Source organism: Chrysoperla carnea, chromosome 5 (genome assembly GCF_905475395.1).
Source record: "Chrysoperla carnea chromosome 5, inChrCarn1.1, whole genome shotgun sequence".
Classification (NCBI taxonomy): domain Eukaryota; kingdom Metazoa; phylum Arthropoda; class Insecta; order Neuroptera; family Chrysopidae; genus Chrysoperla; species Chrysoperla carnea.
In genome coordinates this window covers 18,612,906-18,627,965 of record NC_058341.1, presented here as the reverse complement: position 1 = coordinate 18,627,965, position 15,060 = coordinate 18,612,906, and the positions used below count along the sequence as shown (strand labels likewise).

At 30.3% G+C, this 15,060-nt stretch overlaps 3 protein-coding genes across 3 annotated transcripts; all 3 read right to left on the bottom strand.

The window, feature by feature from the left end:
- Positions 1-1,421: 1,421 nt before the first annotated feature.
- LOC123299567 (phosphoacetylglucosamine mutase) lies at positions 1,422-5,783 on the bottom strand. Its single transcript, XM_044881806.1, has 8 exons — positions 5,459-5,783; positions 5,256-5,326; positions 4,264-4,393; positions 4,096-4,191; positions 3,219-3,579; positions 2,717-2,998; positions 1,973-2,323; positions 1,422-1,705 (listed from the first exon to the last, which is right to left on the bottom strand). Exons 1-8 carry the CDS (start codon positions 5,560-5,562, stop codon positions 1,445-1,447), a joined length of 1,656 nt encoding a protein of 551 aa, XP_044737741.1. The 5' UTR covers positions 5,563-5,783; the 3' UTR covers positions 1,422-1,444.
- A 1,122-nt stretch (positions 5,784-6,905) lies between these two features.
- LOC123299568 (cyclin-dependent kinase 10) lies at positions 6,906-9,589 on the bottom strand. The gene is made up of 7 exons (XM_044881807.1): positions 9,467-9,589; positions 9,270-9,409; positions 8,956-9,203; positions 8,115-8,317; positions 7,798-8,025; positions 7,350-7,726; positions 6,906-7,043 (listed from the first exon to the last, which is right to left on the bottom strand). Exons 1-7 carry the CDS (start codon positions 9,486-9,488, stop codon positions 7,008-7,010), a joined length of 1,254 nt encoding a protein of 417 aa, XP_044737742.1. The 5' UTR covers positions 9,489-9,589; the 3' UTR covers positions 6,906-7,007.
- A 985-nt stretch (positions 9,590-10,574) lies between these two features.
- On the bottom strand, positions 10,575-13,244 carry LOC123300610 (zinc finger protein 845-like). The gene is made up of 6 exons (XM_044883206.1): positions 12,440-13,244; positions 12,193-12,277; positions 11,620-11,705; positions 11,326-11,545; positions 11,142-11,258; positions 10,575-10,642 (listed from the first exon to the last, which is right to left on the bottom strand). The coding sequence occupies exons 1-6, from the start codon at positions 13,136-13,138 to the stop codon at positions 10,575-10,577; spliced, it is 1,275 nt and encodes a 424-aa protein (XP_044739141.1). The 5' UTR covers positions 13,139-13,244.
- Between the last annotated feature and the right edge of the window lie 1,816 nt (positions 13,245-15,060).

Below are 15,060 nucleotides of genomic sequence, written 5' to 3'. Positions count from 1 at the left end.
CAGGAAAATAAACAAACAAAATAACTTTAATTGTAATAATTATTATATTTTAAAAGCAAAGTTTTTACAAAAAAAGATAAAAAAAATTAATACATTTTATTATAAATTGATTACGTAACAATTAGTTAAAATTTAATACGATTATTTTATAAACATAGATGATATTCGACTGGCAGTGATTTGTAATTCGATTTAATTGCGGGGTACAAAATTAGCAGATATAACGCGAAATCAATAACGATTAACGATAAAAGAAGTATTATAAGATGAGTCAATGGAGCCTAAATCACCTCTTCAGATGCTTAGCATACAAAAAGTTGATAATTTATGGTTCATAAGAAGGAAACAAGTAGATTATCGATATACGGTGTTCTAAACGCTTAAAGAGGGCCATTTAGACGGTGTGCGCTTTTTATCTGCTAAATAAGCTCAAACAAATAACGCTGATATAAAATTAGCTATACGAAATATCGTAAATAATTTAGTTTCCATTGCTTGACCTTTCCGTCTTAAAAAAATAAACATCGATTCATATTCTAAACAGGAGTGTAAGTTTTATAGGAAAATAACGTCGCCAACTACTGAAGAATTTTTTACCCTGGAGGCGAAATTACTGATTAAATTTTTATAAATAACGTGTCGTTAAATTCGTCTTATTCTTAAAAGTGATAACAACTATCTCATAATTCTAAAAGTTTAAAATAAATTTTTGAAGTTGGCTATCATTATGACTACCGCCATTACATTATCAAGAGATATTAAACCACTTTTAGCACACAAGACTTGTTCTGCTTGCTTTGGCTCGCTTTTTGGACTAACAGATTTGTGATTTGTTTTAAAAACAACATAATTTTAATACTTCATAGTGAACTATGTGATCGGTAGCGTGCCCAAAGTCTTGTGTCGCATGACATTGCGGTTCGCCGTCCATGCCATATGTTTCGACACTTTACAAATATAGCCATTTATTGGCTTATATTTTCGTCGTTGATAGTGTGATTTAGTGTGCTTAAATCACACTATCAACGACGACATTTACATGTAGAAGGCTTACGTTAGGGTATAGTTAGACATTTGCTTAAAATTAAGCCAATTTTTATCAACATTCAATAAAACCATTTAACATTTTACAAATATAGCCATTTATTGGCATACCAACACTCAAGTAAAATAACTGCCAGTTTTATCTTACACTTAACTTAAGACATTAAAAAGTGACTGTGATGTAAACAAATTTTTATCAGTCTCCATTTTAAACGTTACATAATCATTGAACTTGAAGAAACAACGTAAATTGAAGCGGTTTCACAGCCAAGGGGTAGATAAATGATTTGTAATAATCGAATTTTTTTTGTGGAACAAACAATTAACCCTATTAAACTCTGTAGTTAAAATTTTAATTTGATGCGTGTTTTTTTGTGTGTAAGAAATTTGTATTATTTAACTAAGCCGATGGAATTTTTGGTTCATCTCCTACACCACCAGCTAATTGATAAACTTTAAGTGCTACTTTTGCAGCAAGAATATCACAATCTTTTTGAGTATCAGCTTCAGCATATACACGTACAACATTTTCTGTACCCGATGGTCGTACAAACGCTCTGCCATTTGGATATTCACTAACTAATTTATTTATTTCACCTTGAAGACTTTCTGGTGTTACGCATATTCTTTCTGCATCGGTTGTGGTTATAACAGTACGATCCTGAAAATTTTATTGAAAATAATAAATATCAACAGTATTTAATAGTTAATATGCAAGGTGTCCCCAAGCTAGAGAACCTCCAATAAAGTTAACTTATTGTTAAAGCTAGAGAACCTCCAAAAGTTTTAAAGTTTCCGATTCGAAAAATAGTAGTTTTCGAGAAAAAATACACGCTGGTAAAAATCGGAATGTAGGAAGTTGAAATGAAAACATTGAAACTCTCAACTTTTGCTCAATTAAAATCAAGTAACTATTTGAAAAGCTCACCTTCACAACGACTTTCAATTGTCGATTTGGTAAATCCCTGTACGTTGATTCCCAAGTTTTTAAATCCCAACCTTTCGCATGTAATATGGTTTCAACCAGAAGCATATCCGAAATAGCATCACCAACAGTTTCATTAATTACATCCATTAAATTTTTTAATGTAGTTGCAGCATTATGTTCTTGTTCATTAAGACTATCATCTTTAGCAGTTGAATTAATCGAACAATTTGCTCGATCACTAAATATTACAGTACCATGTCCATTTGCTTCAAAATATACGCCAATATCAAATTCTTGAGCCTTGTGGTGTAAATGTTTTACACCTGTGGGTACGCAATGTACTGGAACATTCTGAAATCGAATAAAAACTTTTATTTTTAATTGTATTCAATTGAAGCTTTCTGATTGTTTAAGGATGGATAATAATTTTTGATAAAAGGCTTGATTTTTTTTAAATGAACGACTTCAAAAATAGGCATATTAAGAAAAAAAGAAAAACAGTTTGAAGCTCCCCGTGGATGATAAGACTACTAAACTATGCAAAGCTTATGACTAATAATTAAACAAAGACTAAGCTTAAATATGGTGGTTAAATAAATTTTTAAGCATTAAAACGAAATTAAATCACATATTTTCAAAAACAAAATTAACAATTACATTTAAAACGGAAAAACTTAAACCAGAATCCTCATATTTCAGATACTCTATTTTCTGTTCAAATAATTATGATTTTTCATTTCATACCAAAGTCTTAGAAATATAATTCGTTGATCCACCATTTGCGTATGCAGTTTGTACAATTCCTAAATCCAAATTTAATTTGCTGAGTGTAAGTAATTCTTTGAAGTATGCGGCAATTAATGTTGCCATACGATCACCATCTAACAAATGGAATTTTTGATTTTCATCTGTGTAAAAATATATAATGCGATCAGCATCACCATCTACAGACACGCATCGAGCATTTAATTCAACGGGTACGCCTTCTGGATGTTGTTGTGATACTTTCACAAAATCTGCACCACACTGAAAATTAAAGAAAAATGATAAATGGTAAGAAATCTGGTATATAATAAGCAAGAGCCACATATTCGTCGAATGCTTAGTCAGATATAAACTAAGCGTGATAATTACGTGCTAATTAGGTGCTTGCAAGAAAATAAGATGAAAACGATCATAAATAAGCGGAAAACAAAATGTCCTTAAGGTATTCAAGATTGTTGAAAACTGAATTCAGGAAACTTACCATATGATTTAATTTTCCGCTGCCAATAATTGCATCATTATAAGCATCAATTTTTAAAGCATCACCTAGACGTTCTTGAAACTGTTTAATTTTTCTAGCACCAACACCATTTGCACCATCAAACATCAGTCTAGCCACATATTTATCATTATCATATTGAGTTCCACGTAATTTTTTAAAAGCATTCACTAATTTATTGTAATATCCTTCTTCGGTAGGTTCACCGTATGCACCATTGCTATTTCTGCATGCTACAAAATAATGTAACATTGGTGTCGTCACAATTCCAAAATCTAATGGTTTTCCTTTTAATGCGATTATTCCATCGATGGCTGCCTTTGATAAACTAACACTACTTGGCCTAAAAAATTATTGTTTCTTAAAATTTTGAATAATTTTTCTGAATTTTCTAAGCCGTTTCCGATATTTTCAAGCCTCCTCAAATTTATTAAAAATCGGAATCGTAATGGATTTGGATAAAATAATTTTAAGTTCTTATTCATTAGTAGACATTCCGTAACATTTGGGTCGAGAAAGTTAAATTTTGGCGAAAACGTACCACCGGATTGGACGTCAAAAAATCACTCGAAGTACTTGATATATGCAATGAAAATGCTTTTCCAAATGGCTTAGATCGACAATATCTGTAAATCGGCTAAGCGGTTTAGCCTCGTTCAATAACCCCCCCCCCCCCTTGAATGATTCCTGTGCACTGGCCTGGTGAAAATGGTCAATTATGGCGTACCTTATTTTGTGTTTGGCTAACATTGGCGAAGATAGGAAGAGGGAGTGCAGGGACAAAAATATTGATTTGATAAACTACATATAAATTTGAAATCTGGATCCACCACTGTTGAAGAACTGTTAAAATTATTACCTTGTGTCTTTTCCAATATATACACTAGCATGTAAATTCATGTCAATATCGTAAGTTTCCACAATTTTCTCAATAACTGTTTCTAATGCATCGTCTCTGTGAGAAAAAAAAGTGTATTTTAATATTAAAATAAGCTTTTGAGATTTTAATATTAACAATTTTGCTTACGAAACATTTGCCAATTCAGTGGCTAACACTTCCCAACTTTGTTCCAACATTTCACCCTCTGGATCAACTAGCTTCACCCCATTATCGTGTTCAGGATTATGCGATGCGGTTATCATTAATCCAATTGTTGCTATAAAATATGTTAATGCATTAAATAAAAAATTTTGAACTAATCAAATATAATATTTTTAGATAGTTTTTGGGATAATTAAGATTGATATTAGTCATAACTTTGATAAAGATTTTTTTCTGATAGTGAAAGTATCGGCATTCAAAATTGTAGGGACTTTGAAATCGTATGGCCTCCCAAATGGAGCAACTTTAAAATAAACTTAAGATTAACTAAATCGATTTATTTTGAACTGTGCTACAGGTAGTAAAACGTTGTAAAGAAAATACCTTTGAAAGACAGTCCAAAAAACTTTACTCTTACCATTTGTCAAAACCCGATTGAGTTCTACAAGAATTTATCATTGGAATATGTCTCTCAGGAAACAGTTATCGTCTTTGTCATGGGATCTGCGATCGTAAAAATTAGCTCTGTTTTGTAGATAATAAAACTATCAGAGAAGATATTACGGAATACAGTTTACGACTCCAACCACACAAGGGAATGTGGGATGGTGAAAACTATATTCAACCCGTGGTAATATATGCTCGACTTTATAGAATGAATTGCTCTTTTTTAGACCCGTGGCTTCAATTACTCGTCTAGGAAAATCTGTGAAAACCTAAAACCTGATCTGCATGCAAATCATATTCAGTAATTGGAAAGTGGTGCTATCAACGCTATAGGGACAAATTTTTGTTTGTAAGTACTAAAAACTACTTTAAATACTATATTTTTGAAATTTTCATCCTCTACCCAGCATTTTTACGGTTAGACTACAAGTTTTAAGAGGAGCATAGAAATTTATTAGTATCTAGATATGCATTTCTGTCATTTGTTATTTTGTTTGCAGATATCTCGAAAATTTATTAGTATTAATTACCTTGTTTAACTCGAGCTCGTAAAGCAGCAAGCAATCCCATTCGAAATAACACATAATTCAAATTTAGCGCTCTAAAACAATTCAAATTTAAAAATTAGGTCTTATAATAATCCGTGAAACAAAATTTTTCCGAAACATTATGAAAATTTTAATTTAATAATATTGAAAATAAATAATTGTGAGTTATATTTTTTTAAATATACCTTGTACGAAATCCAGCAGTTCCATACTGGATATCAGTTTTAACAGTTTTCGGATGCATTTCTCTGGCAAAAGCGTAAACAGTTTGAAATTTCCTTGTTGTCATTGTTAAATTTTCCACGTAGCCTAATTTAAATAAAACTAAATATTCACTAAAAATTTATTTAAAAATCTGGTAAAAATTATCTAAAACATCAGTTGTTGGCCTTCAAATGCTTTCATTTATTAAAAAAAAAAATAATTTGTAAAGAGAAAGTAAAAATTAATGAGTAATCATAGAAAATCAGCATAGACCAAACACCTCTACATTCCACAGACCACACCACATACAAATTTCTTTATCAGGAGATAAGAATAAAATCATATTGCTCTATAAGGTTATGTTATATTCTTTTTTATTTACTTTTATAAAAAAATGACTAAAAAAGGCAATTGTGAAAGTAAATGTTTCTTTTTTGGCCCGTTTTTAAATTTTAACTTTAATAAAAATGTTTAAATAAATTATTTCCTGTCAATTTAATTAATAATAATTAAGCATTCAAAATGAAACAAGGAAATTGGCAACATTGTAATATAAATATTGAGCTACACATATGGAAAATACTAAGTTTAACCTTGATGTTTTATTTAAAAAATCATTATATCGAAAAATTAATATTTCCTAACAAAATTTTCTTTTGTCAACTCCTCTTAAGAATATAATAGAAATTGCATTTTCTAATTACATTTTAATGATATACAAAAAATTTAATTTTCTTTAGAATATAGGCAATGATCATTACATAAATGTTAAGAAAGTTGAATATAAAACTTTGTTTCTATTCTGTATAAAAAAATTTTGGGGTTCAAATACAGTTTGTCTTTTTTTTAAATTGCACTTTCGACTGGTATAACCAATCCGTAAATAATTGTAAAATCTACTTCGAGGTGGAGTGCCACTTTTAAAAAAACTTTTATATATTAAAATATATACGCTCAACGAATATCGTAATCTCCCCCCAGTGATACCACAAATTTTTTATACTTACAATAAAAACCTCGTATATCAAATAAATTCACAATTTTCGAGTAGCTTTTTCGGATATAAATACGAGGTTTTCTAAGCAATAATACAATGATGTTTGTTAGATGCAGAGTTTCTTATTCTACGCTTACATAAAGGTTTTAAAAAAATTATTAGATAATAATAGGAAATTTTTATCAAAATTAGGCATGTGTCGGCCGCTCAGCTAACCAGATCACCGTCGTGCTCATTTGAGAACGCAGCGCTTTCGAAAAAAGTCGTAGAGAAGTTTGGTAGACACGAAAAAAGGAAGTCACCCATGAAGTTTCAAGTATGTATTAATCATTTTACAAAGTACTCTTTCTGTCCCACGGTCTATATATTCAAATGTATCAAATAAAATTTTTTGTTTGGTTCAGGTACATATTTTAAAGAATATATTTGTGTACGACAAATCACTTTTATTCGAATGTAATATATACAAGTCATTAGATCATATATTAAAACTAAATCTTACAATAAAAAAAAAAAAAAAGAAAATTATAAATCTAATCCACTCGACGCTTCTTCACCAAAGATCCCAACTATAAAAAAAAAAATAAAATAAAAATAACTTGATTAATATTTTGAAAGGTAATTTGTTGAAATATGCTTCAAAAGTCAGGTTTTTCGTGGACGATGGAGGCCCAAGGCTGCACTAAAGTTTGTCTTACAAATTTCTATGTTCAGCAGTCAAATTTCAAATGAATTTGTCACCATTCTCAGATACAAAACGTACTTCATCCTTTGCTAAGTTCAATAAGGAATGAAATATCAGTTTCCAACTTATAAAAAACCATTGGCCTCCATACGCTACGAAAAAATGGTCTAACATTTAGAGTAATACATACCAAATCAGAAATAGCTGGTAAATTATTAGTTTGATCATTTGCGCCAGTATTTGTTGCCGGCTCTGAGCTAATATTACCCGGTGCACCTTTATTACCAGGTGCAGCATTCTTTAAATTACGATGTTGTGGAAATGATGGCATTAATTTAGGATCACAAGGTAATGGTGCTTCTTTAAAGTAACTACTTTGTAAACATTCTTCAGCGGTAGCACGTTTTTTAGGATCGTACATGAATAGGAAATTTAATAAACGTAAACCAGCTGCTGATAACCATGGAAAACGTTGTTTTAAATTATTATAAGGCTGTTGTTTTAATGTGAAATTTTGTAGAGCAGGTAATGTTGTAAATTCTGGCCAAATAGCGTCTGATGGAGTACCTTGTGAAACAAAACAATTAGCGTGAGAGACAGTTATTTATTATGCGAATAGGAATTGTATTAAATATTACCTAAAAGATCAACGATTAGTTCTAATTGTTGAATTTCAGAACGTCCGGGTAACAATGGTTTGTGACCTAATAGCTCTCCAAGAATACAACCAGCAGCCCACATATCAACACTTGTTGTTTGTGTGGGTGCCTGTAATAAAAGCTCTGGTGCTCTATACCAAAGTGTTACAACTCTGGGTGTCATTGATTTTAATGGGATGCCAAACCATCGAGCTAAACCAAAATCAGCTAAAACAATACAAATGAAATAAATAATAATTCAAAGTAACGACGTTAAAATTGCGGAATACTAAATTAAGAAAAATAATCGTATATACCAATTTTTACACAGCCTTTATCAGTCATTAATAGATTCGATACTTTTAAATCTCTGTGAACGATGAAATTGTGATGAAGATATCGAAGACCACGTAATACTTGTAACATAATACACTTGACTTGTGATTCTGAAAATGGTGCTTGCATATTATCCAAAAGTGATGCTAAATCTTGTTCACAATATTCCATAGCCAAAAATATACTAAAAATTCCAAATATTAGCATGTAAGAAATTTTCCAATAGGGAATATTCATGAAATTTAAATTTGGTTCAAATACTTTTCTTCAGTAACTTTAATGACTGGACATTTCAACTAAACCATTATTTTAGTAATTAATATCTTTTTAATTACTTAAAATTAATTAATAAAAGTACAAATTCAGTGAAGGCATTTAAAAATTTCTAAAACGAAAATTCAAATTTTTATACGGACGTGACATCATAGTACGGGCTTGTCAAATTTGTTGACATACTGTATGATATTAATTACTTACATTTTATATGGTATTTCATTAAATTATACTATTCTACGGCTTTTTATTAGAAAACTTAATAATAACGAGTGTAAATTCATTTTTTTAAAGTGTAAATTATACATTGGACTGTTACCAATTGACAGATCACGTACTTATACGTCATGAACAGAGAGCGCCAAAAAACTGCGTTTAAATATCTCAAAATTATAATGTATTTTAAATAGTTTTTTACTATTTATTACACTTAAATACAGCATTTTTAAGCAGTATTTATATTCTTTGTTATAACGGTGTAAGCAATGAATTAAAAATATAAAAAAAATTCATGAATATTCCCTATTATTTTATGTAATTAATATTCACCTTTCTAAACTTCGTCCAACAACAACTTCTTTTAATTGAACAATATTTTCATGGCGACAATTCAATAAAACTTGAATCTCTCGTAAACTACTTACAGGAATACCATCTTTTTCATGTTCCATACGCACTTTTTTTAAGGCAACAATTTTATCATTCGTTGTATCTTTAGCACGATAAACAATTCCATATGTACCTTCACCAATTCGATTTAATTTTTCAAATTCGGATACAAATCGACATCGTCCAAGCTACAAAATACAAACGTTTATTTATTATCGACTATGAAACATTTGTTCAATATGTTCGAAACATACTACATCACTGTCAGGAATGTTCATAGTTTTTCCTGTCTTGAAGGAAGTAAGAAATCCTCGTCTGGTTATGGGGGCTGACGGTTCTTGTCCCAAATCACCTTGTAGAGATTCATCATTTTTCTCCTCGTGAACACTGGAACCTAAGAATATAACCTGTTATTTTCATTTTATACAGTTTATTTTTTATATTAAGTTACTTTTTCGTAATGTTTCTATCATTTTTCAAAATTTGTATCACTGTTCGTGATGAAAATTAATAATTTTTTATATTTTGTAAAATTATTTACACCGGTTAGATTTATTAGTTTACAAACGATGGTATTAAAATATTGTTAAATGAATTATCAATAAACAAATTTAGGAATAGTCTCGATTTTGATTTTAAGCGAAAAATATTCATAGATATACATGTAGATAGATCGTGAATACCACGGATCTAGTAATTATAGTAGGGATGTAGTACAAAGTTCTACTTTAGACGAGGGGGGAGTATCATCACTCAGGGGGGAAGCAATGTGCCTACTTTTGATTGGCTGTGGCTCTCATTTGCGGGAAATTCAAAGAGAACGATAATATTTTGTGTGTTTACAGATTTTAATATTTCTATATCCATGGTTTTAGATTACCTCAAGCAATATGCCTGCTTTTGATTGGCTGCGGCTGTTCGCACTTTCAATTGCGGGAAAATTTAAAAGGGTAGCGAATTGTGTGTGTGTGTAGATTGGTCCGAGCAAAACATATTTCTATTTAAGCGTATACATTTAAATTTTAATATTGTCGTATCCTAGGAGATGTTCCAGGAAACGGTTGGTCCTTTTCTATTAATTTTACTTGTTATTGCCAAGGGCAGGGCTTGCTACCACCAAGTCGATCCTTATACGTGGATCCCAAAACGAACGGTTATATCCAATCACAAGTAAATAGTTATAAGCAAGCAGAATTCAGTTCATTAACTTAAATCAACTTTATATTGATTTTAACCTTATATGGAACTTCCTTCCTTTTTGCAATTAGACACTTAATTGTAATTAAAATAATATTTAATTAATTATTTATTTATTGGATAATATATATCACAATTCGAATAAAAATACTAATCTGATTGTAATTTGGTTTTGATTGACAATTTATATAATTATTATTGCTTATTCAGCATTATGACCCTTTGATCGACTGATCATGCTCTCTGTAAGAAATAATTTGGATAATATAGGATATTTCAGGATACTACAATATAAACAATTTATAAAAATATAAAATTATATATTTAAATATAAATATTTAAACAATAATAAACATATAAGTTTATAACTTTTCGTCATAATTCTCGATTGCCTCCAACTTTGCAATTTTTTGTCGATTTTTTGGTTGATCTGCGGAAAACAAAAATTGACATTTTATTTTTTATTAAATAACATATCAGATCATATTATTCTGGCACAGGTTGAAAAGAATACCGCACCCCTACTGTTCCAAGTTTTATCGTAAATTGTTTACCAAATTTCTTGATATATCCCCGCTTAAAAGGCGTCTTTTTTTGGAATTTTTTAGAACATTAAATTTTTAACAACTCGAAGATGGTGAATTTCACGAAAAAAATTCACAAGAGAAGGTCTAAATTAAAATGGTCCAAAACATCTAGATATACGTTTCTGGTTTAAAAATTGAAATTTGAAACCTACCAAAAGGAAAAATTGATTATTTTTTAAGTTGGGTCAGATTTGTGCCTGACAAATACAGGTACAAATACTTATTAATTGAATCAAAAATTTTGCCTCGATGGATGTGCCCTTATTTACTAATCCACTTTTAGATTTTACCGCAACACTCTTCATAAATACACTGATAAAATGTTGTATAAGCAATACGTACTTGGCTTTTTTAAATCCGCAATCAACATTCTAATATATCTGGGAATTTGCGCCAATTCTTTGGTAATTTCATAATCAGTTTTATTAAATCTCTTTTTTAAATAATATTCGTAGACATCTTTAAAAAAAAAAATTAACAACTATAAACTAAAAAATTCATAATTACTAAAAATTATGAAAAATACCTCTGACAACCGCGATCTTTATCGGATCTAATTGCATCGGCCGTTCGTCGTTGTTTTTTATCGATCTATTACTTATTTTCCCTGTTATGGTGCTGCGTCTAAGCACTTCTTTGCCGAATAAATATTTGGCTACTTTTTTAACGAAAATAGTTGGCTTTACCACATTTAACCAAGAGACAAACACCCCTTTTTCAATCAATATATTTTCGGCCAAATAAATCTGCAAGAAGAAAAGTATTGTCATTTCATTTCTTCTGTTAAAATTTCCCTATATATAATATTAAATAACTTCACCTTTCCTGTCGCGGCGTCTACAAAACCAACTTTGTTTTGGCCCACATAAACTTTATTTGTTGATTCACTATTTTTCAATACAAAATCTGAAAACACATAAATATAAATTATTATAAACAAATTTGAATATAAATAAAAAACAAGAAATGCAAACAATTCACTAGAGTTAATTGTTTAAGTACCATGTGTAGAATGTGTTGAATATCAGTGCTTCTATTATTTTTTTTTATAAATTAGAAGAGTTTAAATTTATCAGCTTGATATCTCTTTTCGTTTTTGAGTTATCGTGTTAATAGACGGGCAGACAGGCAATGGGAAATGGGCTAATTAGGTGATTTTATGGACACCTATACCAAAATTTTGTTCGTAGCATCAATATTTTTAAGCGTTACAAACTTGGGACTAAACTTAGTATACCTTGATATATAATACAGGGTTTTAAATTTTTTACTCTAAGAAAGGGCGACCAATTAATATAACTAGATGGCACTACTTGCTTATTACCCCTTACTTTCATAACGCAAACTTGGAACGTGTTCTTTTTGCAAGATGCACATAAAATGTACGAATTACCTGCTATTATTTTATTTTTGTTTTGCAGCTCTTCTTCCAATTCAGCAATTCTTTTTCTTAAAAGTTCGCAATTATCGCATTCGTTCTAGGAAAAAAAAAATCAATAATTGAACCTACTCAATAAAATGAACAAATGGGGGGGGGGGTAGGCAAACCATACCCACCATTAATTAACAGGAACTTAAAATTTTTGTCACAAATTATGTTGAATTAAAAACTGTTTCATAATAAATGATTTATTACAAACCTCACATGAAAAATGTTTTTCTCCGGAATGAATTCGTTTATGTGAAATTAAACTACTATTTTCAGTAAATGTTTTATTACAAATTTCACATGAAAAACGTTTTTCTTCCTCATGAGTTCTTTTATGTTTCGTTAAACTGGTCTCTTGAGTAAAAGCTCTGCTACAAATTTCACAAGAAAAAGGTTTTTCTTCACTATGCGTTCGATTATGTCTATTTAAATCACTTTGCTGGGTAAATGTTTTATCACATTCCTCACATGAATACGGTTTTTTTCCGGTATGAGTTCGTCTATGTCGTCTTAACTGATTTTTCGTAGTAAATGCTTTGTCACATTTGCCACATAGAAAACGTTTGTTTTTATTTGGAGTTGCTTGTTGATTTAATACATTTTCTTCGAATATTTCATCTTTAATAATAAATTCAGTATTTAATTGCCTCTCAAGTGTTTCTTCTTTAAGTCGTTCATGTACCGTTGTAACATCTTGTTCTTTAAGATAAATTTGTTCAAATTCCTTTGTATCATTTTCATTAAATATTTCATTTTTAATAGAATTTTCTGTATTTAATTCTTTTTCGGTTTGCTTTTCATTGGTCAAATCTGTATTTATATTATTTTCATATGAATTGTTAATAGCCAATTTCGTTTGGATTTTCTTTCGGATTCCATTAATCGTTAGTCGACTATTCCACTGATCCATTGATAAATATATTAGGATGAATTAAATAATTGCAACTCCAAGAAGCTACCGGGAAACTACTTTAGTGACAGTTTGAAGAGGGCAAAAAATAAACTTAAACTTGAATTTAAAATTAACATATGGACTAAGAGCCAGCGCCTGCCAGACACACATTAAAGTATAAAAGCTGAATTTTTTTTTGCGTATTCTCACTGGTGTAGGGACCAATCTTTGGGGGCTACAAACCTTGACTAACGGTTCCTTCGGTAGGTAGCAGGTAATCAGGGGCGCAGTACCCGAGCTCTCTCACGTTAAAGTATAAAAGCTGAAATTCACACAGAGTGTTCAAATGACCATTTTAAGTCAATATTGAAAAAGACAGATCAATCCGAAGGTGCTAACACTCCCCCAGACGTAGTAGAAGGTCAAATGCAAAAATACATTTTCTTCCATGATTATGAACTTATTTCACTGCAAGAGTTATTTTATTATTTAAATATGTTCAGTATCACGTACTGAATGTAAAAGCACAAATTCCTTACAAAAATAAGCGGGGGAAGTGCCTCCATTTTAAGGAAAACCGTTTTAGGCTATATCTCCATAACCGTGCGCTTTAGACCAAAAATGGTAATAACTTTTATTGTAGATAATTAAATTACCTACTTTTTTGTAAACTAATTTTTTTTGTATCACTAACCGTTTATGGCTTATACAACTATGACGATTTACTTATTGAATATTTGACCGATATGTTTTCTAATGTTAGTTGGATGGATTGATATGTCTTTTTCAATATTGACTTAAAATGGTCATTTGAACACTCTGTGTGAATTTCAGCTTTTATACTTTAACGTGAGCGAGCTCGTGTACTGCGCCCCTGATTACCTGCTACCTACCGAAGTAACCGTTAGTCAAGGTTTGTAGCCCCCAAAGATTGGTCCCTACACCAGTGAGAATACGCAAAAAAAATTTCAGCTTTTATACTTTAATGTGTGTCTGGTAGGCGCTGGCTCTTACTCTATACATCTAACAATCTATCTGCATGGTATAAACCTTAGATCATCTATTGGGATCTGACAAAAGGAAGCATGACACCTGGTTGTCAAAGTAGAAACTAATTTCAAGTTACAGCTTTTAGTGTTGAGCATTGAAAAGTTTGGAGTTGATTACTTTTTGCAAGTTATGTTTACAACAATAATAAATAATTGATAGTAAAAATTAAATTGTGGAGTCTGGAAAGTATTTACCTCAATTTAAAAGCACGAGAAAAGTAAAGTGCTGTGTGAAAAATTGCCAAATCGTTCCAATACGAATACAGATCTGAGTTTTCATAATTTGCCTCAAGCAGGCAAATATTACATGAAAGTTAAAAATTATTTTGGTAATTTTGAGAAAATTGATGTCTTAAAATTATGACAGAAAACACTGCAATTAAAAAATATCTTACCAAGTCAAAAAGTGTGCTCACTTCATTAAAAAAAAAATATGTCTTATCAAGTACAATGTTTATAATGTATTATTGAACTAATATGTTTAAATCTAAAAAGATTACTGTGTTTTGACATCAAGAATACTTGAAGAGATATTTATTTATCTATATCGATTTGATGAAGCTTTTCTCTTAAATTAGTTGTTTATAAACAGTATGAAGTTAAACTGAGCACATCCGCTTCACTTTCGACTTGATTTTTTCCACATTTAATCACACGACCTGCTTTCAATAGTATTTCACCTTCAGTAAAATTACGATTACTCGGCTTTGTTTGACCCCAGCAACCAATTTCATTAATATTAATCATTCTTTTCTTGAAAAATTGCACAAAGAGTATGTATTGCTATGTTACTTTTAAAATTTGTCACTTTATTTCAGCCATGTTTTTTTAGCCCCGCTCATATGTCAGATCCCAATTGAATTTTTGTCTTTGTTAATCTTCTCTGTGAAG

What these genes read in the sequence shown, in the direction of transcription:
- LOC123299567 (XM_044881806.1), bottom strand. Translation starts at nt 5,562, where the DNA reads ATGACAACAAGGAAATTTCAAACTGTTTACGCTTTTGCCAGAGAAATG. An exon ending in TATATTGGAAAAGACACAAG is followed by an intron (nt 3,580 to 4,095) that starts GTAATAATTTTA and finishes ATAATTTTTTAG; the next exon opens with GCCAAGTAGTGTTAGTTTAT. An exon ending in ATTATATTTCTAAGACTTTG is followed by an intron (nt 2,324 to 2,716) that starts GTATGAAATGAA and finishes ATTCGATTTCAG; the next exon opens with AATGTTCCAGTACATTGCGT.
- LOC123299568 (XM_044881807.1), bottom strand. Translation starts at nt 9,488, where the DNA reads ATGATAGAAACATTACGAAAAA. An exon ending in GATAGAAACATTACGAAAAA is followed by an intron (nt 9,410 to 9,466) that starts GTAACTTAATAT and finishes TTATATTCTTAG; the next exon opens with GTTCCAGTGTTCACGAGGAG. An exon ending in TAAAGGCTGTGTAAAAATTG is followed by an intron (nt 8,026 to 8,114) that starts GTATATACGATT and finishes GTATTGTTTTAG; the next exon opens with CTGATTTTGGTTTAGCTCGA.
- LOC123300610 (XM_044883206.1), bottom strand. Translation starts at nt 13,138, where the DNA reads ATGGATCAGTGGAATAGTCGACTAACGATTAATGGAATCCGAAAGAAA. An exon ending in AAAAACATTTTTCATGTGAG is followed by an intron (nt 12,278 to 12,439) that starts GTTTGTAATAAA and finishes TTTTTTTCCTAG; the next exon opens with AACGAATGCGATAATTGCGA. An exon ending in TAGACGCCGCGACAGGAAAG is followed by an intron (nt 11,546 to 11,619) that starts GTGAAGTTATTT and finishes TTCTTCTTGCAG; the next exon opens with ATTTATTTGGCCGAAAATAT.